The 23,180-nt window shown below is 39.8% G+C and overlaps 1 protein-coding gene and 1 long non-coding RNA gene across 3 annotated transcripts in view; one reads left to right on the forward strand and one right to left on the reverse strand.

Annotated features, from left to right (window-relative positions):
- Positions 1-10,550, reverse strand: part of LOC115292064 — a 40,708-nt gene extending 30,158 nt beyond the window's left edge. The window contains exon 1 of the long non-coding RNA XR_003908781.1: positions 10,219-10,550. This is a non-coding gene — a long non-coding RNA (uncharacterized LOC115292064). The remainder of the gene's footprint in view (positions 1-10,218) is intronic.
- Positions 10,551-10,894: 344 nt separating this feature from the next.
- The window catches only part of KPNA4 (karyopherin subunit alpha 4), a 64,872-nt gene continuing 52,586 nt past the window's right edge, over positions 10,895-23,180 (forward strand). Inside the window, exon 1 of one of the 2 annotated variants that reach the window (XM_029939960.1) lies at positions 10,895-11,266. In XM_029939960.1, coding sequence (XP_029795820.1) covers positions 11,198-11,266 — 69 coding nt within the window. In that variant the 5' untranslated portion in view covers positions 10,895-11,197. Of the gene's footprint in view, positions 11,267-11,931; positions 11,959-23,180 lie in introns of those variants that run through there. The other variant, XM_029939961.1, reaches the window with a different exon arrangement.

Raw genomic sequence — 23,180 nt, forward strand, 5'->3', positions numbered from 1 at the left:
GAGAGGTCTAATTTGCAATCAGCATGTTAGCTTATGTTCTGCCATAAGCTTAGGGTTAAAGCCAAAATGCAAGAGAACAAGACATTCTAATATCTAATGGGCTCTAAATAAGATGGTTTAATACTTACCAGACTCTTATTTTCATTAAAGACAAAAACTTTTAATAGGGCCTCTAGTGATGTTGGGATAAGTACACATAGGTAAGAGGACAAAGGTTTCCAGGATTCAACCAAATAGGTAAAGAGTGAGAAAAACATTAAAAGATGTGTTGTTAAAATATTTTTCTACAGCCCATCATATGGTAATCAGAGGTCAAAGTCTGAATAAAACACCAGCAGCCACAGACCTTTGACTTCACAGGCATCTGGAGAATCTGTTGAAGCTATCTGAGTTCTCCAAGACTTCAGTGGTTTGTATAAGATAATAACAGAACTATAAATAGAAAGCTGATAAATCCTATAAGTTATTGTGAATTTCAAGACTAATTTCTGTACTTAAGTCTTCAATCTTGTATTATTTTTATTTTTTTGTTTTTTATTTATTTTTGAGAGACAGCTCAAGCAGGGAAGGGTCAGAGAGAGAGGGAGACACAGAATCTGAAGCAGGCTCCAGGCTCTGAGCTAGCTGTCAGCACAGAGCCCAATTCGGGGCTCAAACCCACGAACCGTGAGATCATGACCTGAGCCCAAGCCGGACGCTCAACCGACTGAGCCACCCACACGCCCCTTTTGTATTATTTTTAAATTCACCTTCCTGAATTATATGTGTATACATGGTTCCATATGTATGCTCAGTCATAGATAAAAACAACTAATAAATACATTAGAGTCCTGCTTATATGTGATTATCCAAGGTAGTCATCTGTTTTAGGGTATCAGTTCTGTCTTTATTAAAGTTTCTAAAAATCATCATATTCATGAGAATTTTCATCAGGCTGCCTACCACTATTATTTTCAAAATTCAAAACAGGACTTATAATACAGCTATAAGCTAGCTATTACAGTTGGTAGAAATATATGTTCACAAATGCAAAAATAGCTCTATTTAATGTACTTTTGCCCTTTGTATTCTCTATTGATACTTAACTACTTCTACCTTAAAGATTACGATTTTTTCTTTTAAGTGATATTATATACACGGGTGTTTGACATGAAGAACTTTGTAATGGTATCCTATGAAGACTGAATGGGCTATGATGCATGAAATACTGAGGTCGCCATTGATGAACATGTTGCACATGATGAAACTGTTGAAGTGAGAATTCAAGCACAAAATAGGTGGTTGGACAAGATAATATTTGTGTTCTCTTCTAACTCTGAGACATCACGAACACAAAACAGTTCTTAATCAGTCTTGAACAAGACAGAGGATGGCAGCAGAGAATGGAGAGGAGGCAAATGAGGAGACACCATAAAAAATATTTATTCAATACATGTTGCCACTGTTTGAACATGGAAACCAGGAGAGAAGAATAAAATATCAAAAACACTTAATATTTTCAAGGGCGACTGGGTGGCTCAGTTGCTTGAGTGTCTGACTCTTGATCTGGGCTCAGGTCCTTATCCCAGGGTCATGGGATTGAGCCCCATGTCGGACTCTGTGCTGAATGTGGAGACAGCTTGGATTCTTTTTCTCCTTCTGCCCCTCTCCCCCGCTCTCCCATGCATGTGCTCTCTCTCTTGCGGAAAAAAAATTTTCAGTAATTTTTAAAAACACTAACATTTTCAGCTTCAAAAACTACTTGTAGATTAGCACCATTAGGTTTTTCTGTTTTTGTTTTGAAGAAATCCACTCTGAGTAGGGTGCCTAACATGGAGAATACTGAACTTCTTTGTTGGTATCAAAGATGGTTCCAGGAGGTCAATCCGGATATGGCAGGAGCCCCCACTCCTGACTATAACCATGAAGGCATGGCTCTCAGGCAGAGGCTAGTAGATGTAAGCCAGAATGTCTGGCAAATGGGCTGGAACTGAGCAAGCAAGAACAGTTAAGACACACTCTGCCTCTTGGAATTAACTCAAGAACTGAGGCAGGCTTGAGCCTTCAAGGAACTAAGCAAGGCAGTGGCAGAGGATAGGAGATTTAAGTTGACAACAAGGAATTCCAACTAGATGTCATAGGCTCAATGGAGCCAGTCTTTTTCAAGAATGCCATTTAAAAAAAATGGCATATGAGAGGTGCCCGAGTGACTCATTTGGTTAAGTAGCTGACTCTTGATTTGTAGCTGACTCTTGATTTTGGCTCAGGTCATGATCTCATGATTCATGAGATTGAGTCCTGTATGGGGCTCTGCACTCACAGCACACAAACTGTTTGAGATTCTTCCTGTCCTTTTCTCTGCCCCTACCCTGCCTCTCAAAAATAAATATTTGTGAAAAAGAAAATGACATTTGAGAAAACTAGAGGCACAGAGGGGCCCGGAAGAGTATTGCATAAATCTATTTAAAACGTGAAATGGAGGGGCGTCTGGGAGGCTCAGTCAGTTAAGTGTCTATTCAGCTCAAGTCATGATCTCAAAGTTCATGAGTTCAAGCCCCAAACTGGGCTTCGTCTGTCAGTGAAGAGCCCGCTTCAGACCCTCTGTCCCCCTCTATCTACCCCTCCCTCGTTCACACTTTAACATTTTTTTTAATAATAAAAAATAAAATGAGATAAAAAGTGAAATGGGGGTACCAACTCTCGATCTCAGCTCAGGTCATGATCTCACCGTTTATGAGACTGAGCCCCACGTCAGGTTCCAAGGTATCCGTGCTAACCTCACTTGGGATTCTCTGTCTTTCTCTCTCTCTCTGGCCCTCTCCTGCTCGCTCACTCTCTCTCAAAATACATAAATATATATATATTTTTCTTTTAAGTGAAATGGGGGGACCTGGGTGGCTTAGTCAGTTGAGGATCCGATTTCGGCTTGGGACATGATCTCAGTTGGTGGGTTCAAGCTGCGCATGAGGTTTCCTGCTATCAGCACAGAGCCCACTTCAGATCTTCTGTCTCCCCCCCCCCCCCGCCCCCGCTCATGCTCTCTCTCTTACCTGCTCATGCTCTCTCTCTCTCAAATAAAACATTAAAAAAAAGTGAAGTGGAATTGGCTATTCCTAACGTGTAAATTTTTGTCCTTCAAATATTATTTTGTACTTTTTAGTAAGAGCTATGTAAGCATTATTTCACATGTGCAGTATTTTGAAATATGGTATAACATATCACATCTATTACTGTGAAGGCTATTTATCCCCTTATTTTAATTCTGTCCTTACCTTAGACTGAAACTACCTCATACATGAGATATAAGTCCCGATCTAGTAGTTCTCAAATTATGTACCAGGAAAGAGCACCATCAGTACTGAGTGTGCACTTGTTAAAAATTCAAATCTTCACATGCTATTCTAGTCCTACTGAATTAGAAACTGGGGATGGAATCCACAAATCTGGGTTTTCAGTCTTCTTGCTGGTTCTAAAGCACTCTATAGTTTGAGAACCATGGCCTTGGGCACTTCAGAACTAGATGTCTTTAGAGCCGGTTTAGGAAAAAAATCTTCTGTTTATGCACAGTCCTATTCTCATTTCTGATTACCAGTGTATGGTAGTTTTTTTCCCCCACACCAAACAATTGTGTGACACCAGCTGAGTGTCCTACAATTTAACTCAGTTCTTACACTACCTGGAAGTAGTTTATTTATTATTATTATTATTATTATTATTATTTTTTTTTTTTTTTTGGTGGTAAAGCCACACTTTATTAAAATAGCCAGGGTCTTATATACCATGGGTGATTACATTGTTTCTTTAATGGTTACATAGTTCAAGGTCCTTGAAGTAAAGACATGCTCCGGAATAGGTCATTCTTATCAGGACAGTAGTAAGTAACAGGATTAAGTCATTACAAATGAGGAATCCCCTAATAATAGTCTGGTTTTAAGCATAAGATAAGTGGAAGTAGTTTAGATCCTACAGGTTAAGAGCTCAGCCCCACAAGACTAAGCACTGCTTTCCCACCTTCAGACACCACTCACAAGTGCAAATTGTCACCTGTACATTTGACCAATCAGCTATAAGTCAGAGATTTATATAACCCCTCCTGTGATTTGGTTAATTTGCTAGAGCAGCTTATAGAACTGAGGAAAACAGTTGACCTACTGGACTACCAGTTTATTACAAAAGGATGTAACTTGGGAAGAGCCAGATAGAAGAGATGCATACATAAGGACAAGTATGGAGAAAGGGGCACAGAGCTTCCATGATCTCTCTGGGCTTGACACCCACTCCACATGTCTACCTATGTGGACGCTTCCAAATCCATCCTTTTTGGGGTTTTATGCAGGCTTCATTATGAATGCATGTTTGATTAAACCCTTGGCCACTGAGTCACGCTGTAGTTCTTCTCCCCTCCCCAGAGGTCAGAATGAGGTGGGAATGAAAGTTCTAACCCTCTAATCACACAGTTGGTTCCCCTGGCAACCAGCCCCCAGTATCCTTAGGGACTTTCTAAAAGTCATTGCATTAATATAAACTCAGATGTGGTTGAAAGGGGCTTGTTACGAATAATAAAAGACATTCATTTCATTCTGGAGCTATTTCAGAAGCTGAGGAGAGATGCCCCTATAACTCTTGTCACTTAGGAAATTACAAAGGTTTTAGGAGTTACTTGCCAGGAACCAGGGAAGAGGACCAAATACGTATCTCTTAATATAATCCACAATATCACAGAGCTCCAGGAGAGATCTGTATAATCATGGTGGTTTTGTCTGTTCAGGCTGCTATAACAAAATACCATAGACCAGTGCTTATAAAAAACAGAAATCTTTCTTTCTCTTTTTTTTGTTCTTTCCTTCTTTCTTTTTCTTTCTTTCTCCTTCCTTCCTTCCTTCCCTCCTTTCCACCCCCTGTCCATTCTATTTAAGTGATCTCTACACCCAAAGTATGGTGGGGACTCACAGCCTTGAGATCAAGAGTCACATACTCTTCCAACTGAGCCAGCCAGATGCCCCCAGAAATTTATTTCTCCAAGTTCTGCAGGCTGGAAAGTCCAAGATCAAGGCAGTGGCCAATCTGGTGTCTGGCGAGAACATATTTCCTCATAGACCCTGTCTTCTCCCTAACCTCACTTGGCGGAAGGGATGATGGATCTCTCCGGAGCCTCTTAGAGTACTGATCCCATTAATAAGGGTTCCATTCTCATGACCTATTTACTTCCCAAAGGCCCCACCTTCAAACATCATCACAGTGGGGAAGAGGATTCAACACATGAATTTTAGTAGGAGGACACAATCATGTAGTCCATAGTAATGGTCAACTAGAAACTGTGGGAGTTTTGCAGCTAGTCAGACCTGGTATCAAATTGCAGCTCCAGCACTTGATCAAGTTGCTCAATCTCTCTGAACTTCAGGTTCCTTATTTATAAAATGGAAATAATCCTACCTTGAAGGGTTACTATGAACACTATGAAGTTTATGTGCCTACATGGTAATCAGGAATGCTGGCTTTGGTGTCAGGCCCATTTGAAATGCCAGCTTTTCTCCTTACTGTGTGATCTTGGACAAATTACTAATCCTCTTTGTGCTTCAGTTTTCTTATTTTTAAAGTGAGTTATACTATACTTGCCTTACAGGGTTGTTGTGAGGGATTGATGAGTTTATATATGTCAATTGCTTACAAGACTACCTGCCACATAATGGCTCAATAATTATGTTTGCAAGACTAGAAATACAAATAAAAACAATGGTAATAATAAAATAGTTCATATACATAAAACACCTAGACCTAGAATTTGCTAAGTATTCAATATAATTTTTACTGTCATTACAAAATTCTTTTCATAAAGCATAGCGTTATGAGGCTCCAGTATATGGGCACCCCTTGACACTTTCATACATTCTTTATATTCTATTGTCTTCCCTCACCTCTGAATAAGCTCTATGTATTGTATTAATATCAATCTCCTGGTTTTGATAGTGTATAATAGTTATACAAGATGCTACCATTGGAGGGGGCTGAGTGAAGGGTATATAGGACCTCCTTGTACATTTTTTAAAACTCCTGTGAATCTTTAATTATTTAGAAATAAAAAGTGAAAAAAAAGTAGGGGTAAGGGAGTTGACCCGAAGTGAAAAGTAATGGGGCAAGAGGTTTGGCACCTCATCCCCCCCAGTTCCTTATTTATCAGTCCCTAGAATCCTAACCATCCCTAGAATCCTTACCTTCCTCTTTACCAGTGTGGGCTACTGGAAACCCTGGGAGTCTGACTGGTAAGAGACAGGCCAGGCTCCCACAATATCAGGTAAGGTATGAACTTGGAGAATGTCTGATGCATGGAATTCTAGTGTAAGGAACACTGTAATCCCTGTAACTTCGTTACCTAACACAGTTCCTGGTGCACAAATGATCTGCTTTTCTGGATCAAAACTGTAACTCCAAATATTTATAGAATATTTGGCAAATAGAAATATTGCCACATAATGTGACTAGGCTCTGTGATGTTCATATAAGTACTTTATTGAGTAAATAAATAAGACTTTGTGGGGGCACCTGGGTGGCCCAGTCAGTTGGGCATCGGACTCTTGATGTTTTGCTAAGGGAAAAAAAAGTATATTACCGAAGGTCCAATGTTTTCTTCTCAAAGAAAGAATGGATCCAACTATTAAAAAAAAAATTACATTTTAGGGGCACCTGAGTGGCTCAGTTAGTTAAGCACCCGGCTTTGGCTCAGGTCATGATCTCACGGTTCGTGGGTTTGAGCCCCACGTCAGGCTCTGTGCCGACAGCTAGCTCAGATCCTGGAGCTTGCTTTGGATTCTGTATCTCCCTCTCTCTCTAACCCTCCCCTGCTCACACTGTTTCTCTCTGTCTCTCAAAAATAAAAAAATAAAAGATTTTTTAAAATTACATTTAAGATTTAGAAACAGGGGCATCTGGGTGGCTCAGTCATTTGAGAGTGTGACTCTTGATATTTGCTCAGATTATGATCCCAGGGTGGTGGGATGGAGCCCTGTGTCAAGCTCTGCTCTGTGCATGGGGCCTGCTTAAGAGTTTCTCCCTCTCTTCCTCCTGGACTCCCTCCCCAGCTCATATACTCTCTCAAATCTAAAAAAAAATTCTGATTGAAAACAATGTAGCAACATATATAACTGCTTCCTGTTTCAGCAAATACTGCCCTGTACCCATATATAACTCCCCAAATAGGAACTATAAGATACAAAGAAACACTCTGCTAACTTCAATTTAATGTATGTATCTTGAGAATACTCCACACTTCTTAGATGAAAGAATTATCAATTATAATTCTTTTTGAAATTACATTTGATCAACTAAAACTTGTGTAAAGCTTCACAAAGCCTTTCACAAATCTCTGCTGCAGAACAAAGAAAGTTTCTTTATTCCGAAAGTGTCTAAAAGGAGAATTTCATGACACATTCATGCTCCATGTTTTAGACTTTTCTTATACTAAAGTAGTAACAAGTCAGGATATGAAGTTACCAGACATTAAATATCCTATTTGGAAACAGGTGTTATATATTATATATAGGTTTTATAGTTTGATTATGACTATTTCATATTCACAAAAAAACATTTGTAAAATAGCCTGTTGAAATTGTATTAATAGCTGCATTTACTTCCTTAGTTCAGCAAGATAAATTTCTGAAATCTCCAAACTACCATTAGAGCTACCATACCTTGCCAATTAGGTTGCCAATCTGCATTTAAGAGCTATTACCAACTCCTGGAAGAACTTCTTTACCTCTCTGATAAATTATGTATATTTTATTTGAGAAGGACTGGAAGTACAGAACAGGTAGTGATAATTTCAAATGAAAAATTTAGGCCATCAAACAGACTACCTAAGCATTATAATTAAGGATAATTGTTCCTCTTAGCAAAGTGTGTCACAACTATTTTTAAACATGTTGAGGGGTCTGCCCTGAAACCTATGTCTGATCTACTCCCTAAGCTTTATCCCTGGAAGAAGCATGATACCAAATTAAAAGTTCTTAGGAGGGACCCAGTATAAATTAAAAGCAGTAACAACTCATTCCCCCCTTTTTTTAAATATTGCACTTATTTGAGAGAGAGAGCCAGTGGAGGTCAGAGAGAGAGAGAATCCCAAGCATGCTAGGTGCTCTCAGCCTGACACAGGCCTCAGTCTCAAGAACTCTGAAATCATGACCTGAACCCAAATCAAGAGTGAGATGTTTGGGGCGCCTGGGTGGCTCAGTCAGTTGAGCGACCTACTTCACCTCATGTCATGATCACACAGTTCTGTGGGTTGGAGCCCCGCATCCAGCTCTGTGCTTATAGCTGGCTCAGAGCCTAGAGCCTGTCTCTGGATTCTGTCTCTCTGTCTCTGTCCCTCCCCTGCTCGCACAGTCTCTCTCTCTCAAGATTTCTCAAATAGGGGCGCCTGGGTGGTGCAGTTGGTTAAGCCTCTGACTTCGGCGTTAGTGGGTTCCAGCCCAGCATCAGGCTCTGTGCTGACAGCTAGCTCAAGACACTGGAGCCTGCTTCCGGTTCTCTGTCTCCTTCTCTCTCTGCCCCTCCCCCTCTCATGCTCTGTCTCTCTCTGTATCGAAAATAAATAAAACATTAAAAAAATAAAAAAAAAAGATTTCTCAAATAAATTTTAAAAGCCATTAAAAAATTTAAAAAATAAAAAAGAGTGGGATGCTTAACTGACTGAGCCACCCAGGCACCTCTCAATCCACATTGTTAAGTTTCTTTATTTATTTTGAAAGAGATTGAGTGGGGGAGGGGCAGAGAGAGAGGGAGAGAGATCCTGATAGCACAGAGCCAGATTCGGTGCTGAAACTCACCAACCAGGAGATCAGGACCTGAGCTCAAATCGGGCCCTCAATCCACCTTCCTAATCAAGAAGTGTTAGCTTGTTTTTTAACTTATGGAACACACATTCAAAGAAGCTTCGATTCACATCCTATATTTGTCAAAGTCACTAAGGGCATACTATGTGCCAAGCACTACTAGCTCCCGAATACATGATAGAGAACAAAACACATTCGTTCCTTGACATCGGAGACATTCCAAAGACATTAAATAATAATACTAAGAGAAACTAAATCACTTTGTGGTTATTTCCTCTTTGAACTGCCTCTCTTACAGTGGGTAACTGTGGTCGCGTCCTTCTCTTAGAGGAGTATTCTGCAAAGAACTTCAAGTTGTTTAACTACCAGAGACAACCAGTTGTAGCTGGGAGAAATCAAGACATAGAATGATAGACAGTTTCATAAACTGAAACTTGAAAGCTATCAGGGAATTTATTTCAAGAAGTACATAATATTCATATATACATGCATGTTGACAAGATAATTTCTATTCATAGCGTGGGAATTCATCCGCAATTGGTTTTCTAGAATTCTGCTCATGACAAAAACCCGTAATGCTGGCCGCGCACACACACACACTACAACTTTCCCACTGAATGTTCTTACCCTAAACTCATTTTGAAAACACCAGTGCTCCAGTGTGCAATGTTACTTCAATTAAATTATTCTTTGGGGAATAAGGATCTATAATGAACTTCATTTATATTTTAAGATCCACAATGAACTTACATTCAAGTTAACCTTGAGAGTGAATTATTTCCAGGTACAGCTTCTGTTTGCCTAGGCGGTTGAAAGTTCCAAAGTACTGAGAACTTTGAAGGTATTATTCTCATTTTAAAGTTTTATCTCTCTGCACGTTGTTCTACATATATATACATACATATGTATGTTTGTGTGTGTGTACACACACACACACACACACACCAGTAAAGAAGTGGGAGGGAAGGAGGCGGGCGAGGAGTAAAAATTCCCGAAAGAAATCTCCATACCTCGCCAAATTAAACGCACCCAATACTCCTAAACCACCCCCCTTTCTTTCCGACCTGAGTGGCTTGCTGCTGCCTATTTCGTTTCCCTGCACATTTGAGGCGCTATTTGTTGGCAAATATATTTTTAAACCATTTCCTTCTCCCTTTTTCTGAGGTATTTGAATACGTTCCTTTGTAGTTTGTGTTATTTCTGCCTCTAGTAATAATATTCCTGATAGAAATGTATTTCTTTGGGAATTCATTTCTCAACAGTAACAACACTAATTATGTCAGGTGCCACAATCTCCGCCTTCCAGAAGTTAGTACTTTGTACTAACTTTGTACAAGTAGCTTCTTTAACTTTCTAAAACGAAATACCCAGAGGCGGCATCATCACCGGATCATCTGCACTTCCAAGTTCCTACCTGTTGCGGGGACTTGGTCTGAGGACATAAATCAGATTTGTCAAATGCGTCCTTTGCCTTTTCCACCCACTGTCCTCGCTTTCCGCTGCAACTCACGAACGCGCGTCACCCCTCTGGGTCCAAACCCCGAAGCCCGGCCCTCACACAGCGGGGAACCCCCGGTCTAGGAATGGAGCTTGGCTTCGGGCGGGGAGCGGGAGTGAAGGCGTGTCCCGACCCGAACAGAGGCGAGGTGCAGCTCCCACTTCCTGTAAAGCCAACAGAGCGCGAAAGGAATGCCCTGGAAGAGAGAGTACACCCGACAAAGAAGAATGTACTTTAACTCCACTTCGATCCTGGAACACAGAGGTCTGCAACAGCCCTGGCAACAAGAGCAAACCAACTCTAACCCCGGCCTCCCTTCCCCCGCCTCCCCCGCCTCCCCTCCAGTCGTCCAATTCTCTGACGCTTCCTGCGGGTTGCTCCAGAGGCACGTGGTCCCTCCCCTCCCTACCCCCGCCGCGCCCCTCCCAGCCTTCCAGTCCTCCGGTCCCTCCTCCCCGCGCCGCTCTCTTCCCCTTTCCGTTTTCTCTTCCGCCCCCGCTCTCCATCGTCCTTTTTGATTGGTCGAGCGCACCGGAGCCTGGTTGGCCAATCGATGAGCTGGGCTGGCGATGATGGGCGTGGCCGCGACTCCTGGGCCCTCAGATCGAGGCTGCCTCCCCCTCTCAGCCGGCAGCACATTCCGCCGCCGTTGCCGCCGCCCGGCCCCGCAGTTGTCTTCGCCGGAGCTGCTGTCGCGCTGGGGTTAGGGCGGGGGGGGCGGGTGGGGAGAGGAGGAGAAGGCCGCAGCCGAGGCAGGTGAGAGGAGGAAGGAAGCGGCGGCCCGGCGGGCATTGCAGCTGAGGCGGCGGCCCGGTTCCTGGGAGTGTCGGTGCGGCGTGGTGGTTGGGGCGGATCCCGCGGGGCCCGGGCGGGGGAAGGAGTCACCGGCCCGGCCATGGCGGACAACGAGAAACTGGACAACCAACGGCTCAAGAATTTCAAGAACAAAGGCCGCGACTTGGAGGTAAACTCGGGGGCGCCGGAGGGGTGGGAGCTCTGGGCCTTGGGCCGATCTCCGCCAGGACTCCCGAGTGTGGGGAGTAGGGGAGGGTGCCGCCGCCGGGCCGCGGGGGAATGGCGCTGGGGGCCGGCCCGTCCGTGACGCCTCTGCAAACGCGCCGGGAAGTTTGTGTCGGGCCTGGTCCACCTCCGCCGGAGAGCGAGGTGCTGGGGTACGGCCGGCGCGGCCTAGGCCTGCCAGGGGGAGCCGGCCCAGCGCGGGTACGGGGGGCTGGGCCGCGCGGCAGGGAGGCCGGGCGCGGCGAGTGCGGAGGAGGCGTGCGTGTGCCGCGCCGCTTCTGCCGGGCTGCGGCCTCAGCCCCAGCAGCGCCGGAGATACCGGCTCTCCCCCGGGCCCCGACGTCTAGCGCCGCGAAAAGGAGGGCGGTGGGAGGTGGGGGGGACAAGTATGTGGCGACCGAGTGGGGCTCGGAACTTCCCCTGCGGGGTCCGAGCCATCTCCACTTAAAGGCATTTTTTCTGGTCTTCCCGACTCCCGCTTTACCCCTGCCTCCTCCCAATATCCAAACTACAGGAGTCAACTTCTCCGTTGAAAAAAACACCCCCGGCGTGAGAGGCCATCCTGGTGATGCTAACAGTGCCTTCCAGCGGCCTGTGTTTTACTCTGGATATAGCTGATTCAAGATGTGGCTCACGGTGTGCCCTCTTCCAGGCAAAGAATACCCCTTATTTCAGCTTGCTCACAAATCTCTTTATCCCCTCCTGAGAGACCACCAGCTGCATTCTTATGTATAAAGTCCACAGGGTTATACAAAGCTGTCATCCTCTAGTCTACAGTATCCTTTCCCTCCACCTGCTGGTGGTGGTAGTGGGGGATGGGGTGGGTTATGGAATGGCACCATAACGTTTTATTATTTTAAAAGGGTGAAAGGAAAAAAGAAAACCCTTCATTATCTTCGATACAGCTGCTCCCGAGGTTGTTAGGCTACCTGAGGTGTGTGGATGAAACCATACACACACACAACACAGATTTTTGATAGAAGACTTCTTTTTAGTTTTGAGAGTATAGGAAAATCAGGGGGTTTTGTTTTTTGTTTTTACTACTTCAATCCTGCGTCTGAACCAGGAGTTTAGCTTTTAAAAGAAAGTGGTCAAGTATTTTTTATGTTGTTTCTTTGCACTTATTTATACTGAGATCTTCAAATTCCCATCACCTGTTTCTGAACTGTGAGCATTTGCTTGACTGAGATAGTAACTATTTTCTGGGCATTTCACAAAGCCATTCAGTCTCTAAGGTAGTTGGTGCCATTTTTAGTGGTTTTTATAGTTTGAGGAGCTGTCTCTGGGGCTCTTAGTTCTGTGACTGTTTTAAGGTTAACGTGAAACATTATCCTGTGATCCCTTTTTCTAAATGAAAAGTTTTAACATCTTTACTGAGGTAGTGCACATGCTATAATAATCACCATTTTAAATGTCCATTTTATGATTTTTTATTAAGATTACTTCGTGTAATGATGTGAAAATTTTTTACTAATATCAGTATTTAGAATGAAAAAAATTACAAAACTTAAAATCATAAATACTACTAGTTACAAAATCCAAAAAATTAGATGCTTGACAGGTTCTAATCCTTTCACCTCTACATTTGTTTTTTTTTTAAACAACTTCATTGAAATGTAATTCATATACCAGACCATTCACCTACATAAAGGGGTGGTGTTTTCACGTAATTGTGCAACCATTAGCACAATCAATCTTAGAACATTTTTATCACTACAAAAAGAAATCCTAACTCATGAGCAATCTCTATTTCCCAGTTACTCTCTCTGTCTCTAGATTTGTCTATTCTGGACATTTCCTATAAAGGGAGTTATACAATATGTGATCTTTTGTGACTGGCTGCTTTTAGGTAGCATAATGCTTTCAAGGTTCACACATGTAATGAAAATGTAACAGTGCTTCATTCCTTTTTGTGGCTGAATCATATGCTAAGTAATATTCTAAACTGGATATGCCACATTTTGTTTATCCATTCATCAGTGGATGGCCATTTGCATTGTTTCCACTTTTTAACTATTATTTATAATGCTGCTCTGAACATTACTTACACATTTTGTGTGGAACTGTGTTTGCATTTCTCTTTGGTTATATACTGAGAAGTGGAATTAGTGGGTCATAGGGTGACTTTATGTCAACCTTTTCTGGGATTGCCAAACTGTTTAAAGTGATTTTTTTTTTTTTTTGTAAATTGATGTTTTCTCTTACTGTGAATCTCTTATTTAGTCAAAGTGAGATTGTGCTGACTCTTCAAACAATATTATAAGTGATTTTTTTAAAATAACCATAAATAGGGGCACCTGGATGGCTCATTGGTTGAGCATCCAACTCTTGATTTTGGCTCCAGTCACAATCCCAGGCTTGTGGGATCAAAAGCCACGTTGGGCTCCTCCTCACTGTGTGTGGAGCCTGCCCTTTCTTTCTCTTTCCCTTTCCTTCTCTCTCCTCCCCTGCCCACGCTCTCTTTCTAAAATAAATTTTTTTGGGCGCCTGGGTGGTTCATTTGGTTAAGTGTCCGACTTCGGCTCAGGTCATGATCTCTAGGTTCCATGGTTTTGAGCCCCGCCTCAGGCTCTGTGCTAACAGCTCAGAGCCTGGAGCCTGTCTTTAGATCCTGTGTCTCCCTCTCTCTCTCTGACTCTCCCCTGCTCATGTTGTCTCTCTCTCTAAAATAAATAAAAACAGTAAAAAATTTTTTTTAAATAAAATTTTAAAAAATAAGTATAAATTAACCAGAATTTTTTGAGGAATTTATTGTGCCTTACATGCATCCTTTGGTGACTTTAATAACTGTATGTGTACAAAAGGAATAATGATATTTTCACTTTTCCACCTAACAATGACATGACTCTAATGGAAAATCATACTTTCTCCTCACTTAACTTCATCACATCACCTGTAGTGAGATTAAAAACACCTTTTATTATTTTTGGAGGACACTAGAATGACGTGTTTTGTGCATTTATTAATTACATATATGTCTGTGTCCCTCAGAACAATTATTATGCCCATAATCTTTCCCTACAAATTGGCTACTATGTTTTGCCTCAATGGTTTCTAAGAAAATACTGCTTTTTGATTTAGGTCTTAAGGATGGCATCTGTTTCATTGGGAGGTTTTTGTGAAGAAGTATAGACCAGTGCTGCTCCATGAATTTTATTTAATCCAGTACACCCAGAATACCAATATAACATCAGCAGTGTAAAAAAAAATACTGAGATATTTTATATTCTTTTCATCCACAGTCTTCAAAACCTGGTTTGTATTTTACATTTAAAGCATATCTCAGTTTGGACTAGCAGCATTTCAGATTCTTAATAGCATGAGGTTATTGGCTCTTTCATTGGACAGCACAACTATAGAATAGCATATAAAATAATTGTATCATTTTTCAGTTTGATCTAATATTGTTTGATTTGAAATTAATAGAGTACAAAGTTTTAGAGTTTAGTGTAATTTTACAATCTCTAAATTTGTGTGTGACCTTGAGAGAGTCAATCTTAGAGGAGTCTTTTATCTGTAAAACTAACATCTGCTTCATGAGTGTTGTGAAAATTAATGGCTTAATGCCTAGCATTTTATCTGAGCGCTTTATCTCTTTTAGCTGTTCTGCTTGGGGGTTAGGGTGACTTAATAGGATTCATTGTAATTGATTCTTTTATTCCTTGTTTGCAATTGGCTCTTTGTTTTTTCTCTGTGTCCATACAGAACTTAAGTTACATTGAACTTATAATTGACAGGGAAAGTTTTTAAGGTAGGGATCTGTAATTGTTCACTGAAGGGCAGTTTGACCACAGGGAGCTATTGACCCTTCTAAAGTCGTAATTCTAAGTTTTAGAAATTGAAATTGATTTAGAGCTTTAAATACAACACTCATTCTTACCTTTCATTCCATCATTCTGGCTGTTCCAAAATGTGGTTATGCTAACTTCTTGAATCACAAAAGCATTAAAGAAAACATATCAGTATCCATGTAAAATAATTGATAGGAATTCTCATAATATTCAGGGCTTGGCTGCTTTCTTGCAGTGTGGCAAAGCATCATCCTCATTAAAGAAAAGTAACCATAGAAAGGGTACGCCAAATGCAACACAGGAAATGGGTAGTGACCAAACTTCAAATAAAGTATATGTCAACATACAGCAGATTAAGCTCATCTAGTTTAGGTTTTAAAAGTAGAGGGAGGACTCTTTTGTAGACTTTCCAATAAATCTGCATGATTTTTATGGAAGTTCTGAGAGTATCCAGGGTCTAGTAGAGCATAAATTATGTTAGAAAATAATTAGATCTTATAAAAATACAACTTAAAAAAACCCTAAATATGAAAGAGTAATAAAATATTATATGATTGGAAACTTGTGATTGTCCACACAACATAAAATATGAAGTCAGCTTGAACTTTAAAAATAAATAGTTGCTTGGTTGGCAGGAGTTTAATAAATTGATTAGCTATTTTGTTGTTAAATGGCTTTGGAGGTTTGTAACTAAATAGAGTGAAAAGCATTGTTAAGCTATTAAGTCTTGTTAACTTTTAGAGACTGACCTCTCTCATCACAAATCTTGGAACATATTTACTGTACTTAAAATAACTACTGTCTAATTTTTCATATAATAGTCCAAGCATGTGACAATATGAAATATCTGATGGAAGTATAGTTAGGAATTAAATAATTTTTTTTGTGCTTCCTCCCAGCTTTCCTGGTTTACCAGACAATCAGTTTCAGAATTGCTTCATTGATAATCTTCTCTGAAATATCAAAATGTCTCTGTTTTTCATAGTCACTAGTATGTCAGATGAATATATATACAAGATTGGGAAGAGTTGTAGGAGTGACTTAGCTTTAAAAGAATGAAATTACTTTAGAAAAAAATGTGTAGGTAGCTTTTAAGCATTGATGTCTAATACCTTTTGGTGACTGTGGGTCCTCAAAATATTTTCAAGTGTTTTCTGGAGCAGTGTTCATCTACTTAATTAAGGCAAGGCCTATGGTGATAAAATGAGAACTTGTTAAGTCTAACCTCGAATGATGATTTTGGTAGTCGCTGGTTTAGTTTTGGAACAGAGAAGTATGATTGAAGGGAAATAACAGTTGAGCACATGCTGTATATGCTTTTAATTGTGTTCTCATCTCTCTCAGTCTAAAAGTAGGAATTATTCATTTTATAGAAGAAAAATCTCTAGAGTTAAGTGACTTAATAGCATCACATTTAAGGAATGATTTTAATTCAGGTACATGTCAAAGTGAAGTCTGTACTTATTTATACCATACCATATTACTTGTATTTAACTTCTCTCAGCCTTGTTGCCGGTCTGAAAGTTGATTAAAAGGCTATATGTGAAAGCGTAGTCTACTAGGTATAGTAGATATTCAGTAAGTGCTTCCTTTTTCTCTTAGAGAGTTTTGGAAATAGGATATCTTCTGTGACCTTTAAACTCTAGAGAACACATTTATAGGCTATTTAGATTTAGTAAAAGACAGGGCTATGGGAGACCCCTTTTTAAACATTTATTTTACAGTTAATGTGAGAATCTCTGTATTGGCACCTATTAAATAAGGACAGATATATACTATATGTGCTTCCAGTGGCCTCAGTTCAAAGCTTGGGGAGCTCAAGATGTGTTTGTGCTGTTAAAAATTAAGAACCTTCAAAGGGCTTTGTTTGTGGGTTTCTATCAACACTTACCATTTCAGAAATTAAAACTTGAGAATTAAAAAACAAACTTTTATATAAACAAATTTCTAATGAAAAATAACTTCCTAAAACCCAAAAAATTTGGTGAAAAAATGGCCATGTTGAACTTTTTTTTTTTTTTTGAGTTATCTCTTACATTTGACTCAAGAAAAGACAGTTGGATTCTCATGTCTTTCTGAATTCAGTCTTTTGTGCTAATGCTCTTTTGGTTGAAGTATATGAAGAGTATCCGACTTCATACAGATAGGCATTTGGAAAGGGGGGATGTTTTAATAGGCTTTTCAGATAATTATGGAAAGGTTTTTTTTCTTCTGTTTTTAATTTATTTTTGAGAGACAGAAAGAGACGGCATGAGCAGGGGAGGATCAGAGATGAGAGGGAGACACAGAATCTGAAACAGGCTCCAGGCTCTGAGTTGTCAGCACAAAGCCTGATGTGAGCCTCGAACTGACGAACGTGAGATCATGACCTGAACCGAAGTTGGACACTTAACCGACTGAGCCATCCAGGCGCCCCGGAAAGTTTTGTTTTTGATTCTATACAGTAACTCCACAAAATAGTAGTTTGTTAAAGGTTAGTTGCTGTATGGAATCTGAAGCCACATCAGTGAAACTTTCATACTCTGTTATGTTAAAATTTAGAGGCATGTCTTGCACCTGGAGTGTATCTTTTGCCCATGCTTGATTATGTAACAGCATGTATTGGTTATTCGGAAAATACTAGTTCACAGAGTTAATGTAGATCTTCCAAATGCTGATACATTTTATTATATAATGAAAATTGACAATTACTGTCAATTAGTGTCACCAAATAGTTCATCAGAAAAATCTTAAATATTGGGAATTTGTGAAGCTCACAGTAGTAGATACAGGTTTTCCAAAATTCTTATTTTCACTTGATAGCTTAAATTTTATCATTAGTAAGAAACTCTGTAAGTTGTTTTCCTTGAAGCCATAAGCTCACTTTGCTCATTTTTGTGAAAACATCTGCCAGACTCTGTCTGAATAGCCATAATTTGTCTGTCAGTTGTTCTTTAAAGTAAAAATGGTGTTCCATGAAAAAAATGACTAGTTCAGTTTGCAAATCAAGCACACAGAAACTTTCTCCTTGAGACAGTCATCATACAGCAGAAGTGGGTATGTTGCAGAAGAGGTTTTTATCCTCATTTTATCACAGAATTTTAGAAAGAAAGTCTGGTTTTTAATAAAGGTAATTTTTTACTGTTTCATCAAGGACATTATTGTGAACTGGCTTTTTTTTTTCTTAACTGAAATATAGTGAGTATTTACACAGCTTGGTGACATTGCTTTAATTCATGCTAAAGCACCATGCAGTTTTACCTAGTGCATCACACTGCAGTGCAAATATTAGCGCAATAATAAATATTAGTAGTAGTATGAACATAGTTTTGATCTGTGAACCCTCTGAAAAGGTTTCCAATGTCTCCACAGGGACCTATTGATAACACATTGGGAACCACTGTCTTTGTTGATTAGCATTGCTTCTGTAAGAAGTGACTGTCCCTTTTAATTAATTAAGCTCTTAAAAGACTTTATGTATCACAGTTAAAGAATGTGGATTACAGAGTCACACCTGGATATAAACTCTGTTTCCTCCATTTAATAGTTATGGAAGTTAATTTAATCTTTCTAAACCATTTAAATGTTTAATAGTGCCTGGCATATAGTATATGCAGAGTGAATGGAGGCTTTTTAAAAATTTCTTCCAGCTTGCTTCTTCGTTCATTATATCCAAATAACCCCTTGTGTTCCCTGTCAGAATAACATTTTGTTCACGGTTCTTTTTGTACCACTGTGTACCATAATTCAGATCATATCACATGAGTTGGGGAAGGCTTCCTTTTCCCATCATTAGCACTTAAGTGAAAGCCTTTCTCCTGTGTGCTTCAACCAAACTGTGGCAAAATTACTAGTTTCTGACTTCATTTCTTTAATTCTGTGTTATAGGTACGTTAAATATTTAGTATGTAGCTTATAACTATTTTTCCATAATATTGTAAATTTAATCAGAAAATAGTTCTAATTCACAGTGTTTAGTACCTGTGATGAAAAGTGACTTAAGGTCATAGACATGCTGGTAATACAAGAATAGCTCAACTATTTAAAATCTAAGCTTTTTCCATTACTGTTTATTTACTATTAGAACAAAATTTTATTGACTCTCACTTTTACCCTAAATGTACTGTACATGAAACCTAACATAAATTATGTTTTCAATAATGTGTTTTGAGAAACCTGGATTTTTATTAAATTTTTATTAACAAAAATTAGAATCCTAAGATATGTGGTGTTTTATAATTTGGTAGACATTTTTAATATTAGAAAACAAATTCTGTTTTCTATTTTTTTAATGTTTATTTATTTATTTTTGAGAGGGAGAGCTAGTGAGCAGGGGAGGAACAGAGAAAAAAGGAGAGAGAATGCCAAGCAGGCTCTGCGTTGTCAGTATGGAGCCTGTTTGGAGGTCAGTCTCACAAACTGACATCATGACCTGACCTAAAAGCAAGAGCCAGATGCTTAACCGACTGCCCCACCCAGGCACCCCTTTCTATTCTTTTTTGAAAAGTTTAGTTGATCAGTATATACTCATAATATTTGTTTTAGTTTGTTTATTTTTTAAATTTTATTTATTTTGAAAGAGAGAGTAAGCGGGGAGGGGGAGAGTTCCAAGCAGGCAGGCTCCATGCTGTCAGCAGAGCCCAGTGCTGGGCTCAGACTCACACACCATGAGATCATAACTTGAGCCGAAACCAAGAGTCCGATGCTTAGTAGAGTGAGCCACCCGGGTGCTCCGTATACTTGTTTTAGTTTTTATAGAATGTCTTTGTGATTCCTTAAAGCAGGTATTACATAAATTTATTTAGTTAATGGCAATTTTATCTTGATAGCTTTACAAGTAGTGTCCCCTTGGTTGTACTGAATGACCGTATCCTGTTTGTCACCCTTCCTGTCTGTTTACCCTGGTCCTTTGTTTTCGCTTTCAACTATTGCTGGTCCAGAAAAGCAAGCAAAATACAGTCTTAATATTTTCAAGTAATTGTTACATTACTCTTGGTTCTTTGGTAAGTATGAAACCCAGTCTTTTTTGACTCTCTAAATAGTGGCTTTCAGGATACCCTAAACTCTTTCTTCGTAATGTTGTCAGTATGAAAAGTTAAGTCTGATAGCTTTAGACCTAAAGAGCTGATTTTCATACTATGTACTTATATTTTAGGGAAAAGAAACCCAGCTCACATTACTTGAAGCATAAGCTTTCATAACCCAGTAGGTCCAGGGCCACAACCGGCATTAATTGTAGTAAGAGCCCTAGTGAAAGTCTAAGGAGGACTGATTGATCAAGATTTGATTGCATGCTTATGCCTCAGTCACTTTGGGTAGAGGAATATGGTTCTGTGATTGGCCAGCAAAAAAGGCACGTGCCATATGTCCAGGGGTGTGTGTGTGGGGTGTGTGTGTGTGTGTGTGTGTGTGTGTGTGTGTGGTAGATGGGGAGGAATGTTGGTAATTTCACTTAACCCTCAGATTTGTCAAAAGAGCAAGGGATCTGTTAAGAGTAAGTAAGAAAGAAAAAATTTACTCAAGACAAAATTATAAAGCAACACCATTGAATACAGATGTAGAATGGTTCCTTATTTTGCCTTTGAATATTATGTGGGAATGTTCGTTGTATTACAAGTATATCTATAGAATTGAATTGTTGACCAACTGTTTTCTCCAGAATTTCATCTCAGAGTGTTCACATTTTTTCTCTTGATGTCTTGAATAATTTTTCCCAGTGCCTTTTGTTCTCTCACTTTAAAATAGTAACAGTATTCTCAAATGATGAAAAAACTTAATTAGAACCAGTAAACAAATATAAAAAGACCAACGTCATTACTCATTAGAGAAATCACAGATCAAAACTATAATGAGATACTATTTCAACCTACTAGAAGGGGTTCTTTAGTAAGTATGAAAATAAAAGTAAGTAAAAACACAGGAACAAGTGTTGGTGAGGATATGGAGAAAGTGCAACCCTCATACATGGCTGATTGGCATGTAAAATGGTGCATTCCACCCTGCAGTGTAGTTTGACAGTTCCTCAAAAAGTTGTACAGTTAACATGTGACCCAGCACTTCTACCCTTAGGTATAAACCCAGGAGATTTAAAAACCAGTGTCTGCACAAAAACTTGTACATGAATGTTCACAGCAGCATTATCCATTATAGCCAAAATGGAGACAACCCAAATGTTCACCAACTGATGAATGGATAAACAAAATATGGTCTATACATAGAATGGAATACTATTCTGCCATAAAAAGGAACGAAATACTGCGGCATGCTATAACATGATGAACCTTGAAAGCATTATGCTACCTGAAAGAAGCCAATCATAAAGGATCACATATTCTGTAATTTCATTTATATGAAAGAAATGTTCAGGATAGGCAAATTCATAGAGACAAAGTAGGTTAGTACTTCCCAAGGCCTAGAACAATGGGCATTTGGAGAATAACTGCTAATGGGTATGGGGCTTTTTATGGTGAAGACCATGATGTGGTAGTGATTTATGTGCAACTTTATACTAGAAACCACTTTAAATAAGTGAATTGTATGATGTGTGAATTATATCTCAATAATGCTGTATGATTTTTTAAAAAAGCTTAATAGAAGTAAATAGCGGCTGTGACAACGTTCCACTAACAAAGGGTCACAAGTGAACTCTTTTTTTTTTTTTTAATGTTTTTTATTTATTTTTGAGAGACAGAGAGAGACAGCGCGAGCAGGGGAGGGTCAGAGAGAGAGGGAGATACAGAATCTGAAGACAGGCTCCAGGCTCTGAGCTGTCAGCACAGAGCCCGACGCGGGGCTCGAACCCATGAACTGTGAGATCATGACCTGAGCCAAAGTCGGATGCTTAACCGACTGAGCCACCCAGGCGCCCCACGAGTGAACTCTTCTTATCTCTTTTTACTGACTTCTCCATCTGCCTTTCTTTGTGTGAATTCATTTGTTCAGCAAATATTTATTCAGTTCCTATGTCTGAGGTTCTGTTGTAAGCAGTGAGGATAGAATAATGAATAACACTGGCTAAATTATCATGGAGTTTACATTCTAGCAAGTTAAGGTCTCTCAGATCTCTGCTCTACACTGACCCTGTGGGGACACTCAACTGCTATGAGCTAGTGTTGTAGTAGATCTCTTATCTTTCTTTCCTAAACTCAGATTTACAGTAACTAATATACCTCAAACACGAAGGGAAAAGACATCCTAAATGTTTACTGTCCAATAACTCTTCCTTTGAGGTTCGTGGAAAAGCTGGATTTTTCGAGTGGAAAGACCTAGGATTGCATTTTAATAGGTGTATGCCATTAGGAAAGCTTGATAAATTTTTTAAGCCTCAATTTCTGTAAAATTAAAATCCCACCTAATGGGTACTTGCTTTGATTAAGCTTTTAAGAATGCAAGGAACACCTTTTATTCAGACTAAGTCAAATAAGGGTGGGATGTTAGGAAAATTAAGGAGCCAAGTCTTTTTTTTTTTTATAGTTTATTGTCAAATTGGTTTCCATACAACACCCAGTGCTCTTCCCCACAAGTGCCCTCCTCCATCACCACCACCTCTTTCCTCCCACCCCCTCCAACCCTCAGTTTGTTTTCAGTATTCAGTAGTCTCTCAAGTTTTGTGTCCCTCTCTCTCCCCAACTCTTTCCCTCTTCCCCTCCCTCTGGTCCTCTATTAGGTTTCTCTTGTTAGACCTATGAGTGCAAACAGATGGTATCTGTCCTTCTCCGTCTGACTTATTTCGCTTAGCATGACACCCTCAAGGTCCATACACTTTCCTACAAATGGCCAGATTTCATTCTTTCTCACTGCCATGTAATACTCCATTATATATATATAGCACATTTCTTGATCCACTCATCAGGTGATGGACATTTAGGCTCTTTCCATGATTTGGCTATTGTTGACAGTGCTGCTATGAACATTGGGGTACATGTGCTCCTATGCATCAGCACTTCTGTATCCCTTGGGTAAATCCCTAGCAGGGCTATTGCTGGGTCATAGGGGAGTTCTATGGATAGTTTTTTGAGGAACCTCCATACTGTTTTCCAGAGCAGCTGCACCAGTTTACATTGCCACCAACAGTGTAGGAGGGTGCCC

Source organism: Suricata suricatta, chromosome 5 (assembly GCF_006229205.1).
Source record: "Suricata suricatta isolate VVHF042 chromosome 5, meerkat_22Aug2017_6uvM2_HiC, whole genome shotgun sequence".
Classification (NCBI taxonomy): Eukaryota; Metazoa; Chordata; class Mammalia; order Carnivora; family Herpestidae; genus Suricata; species Suricata suricatta.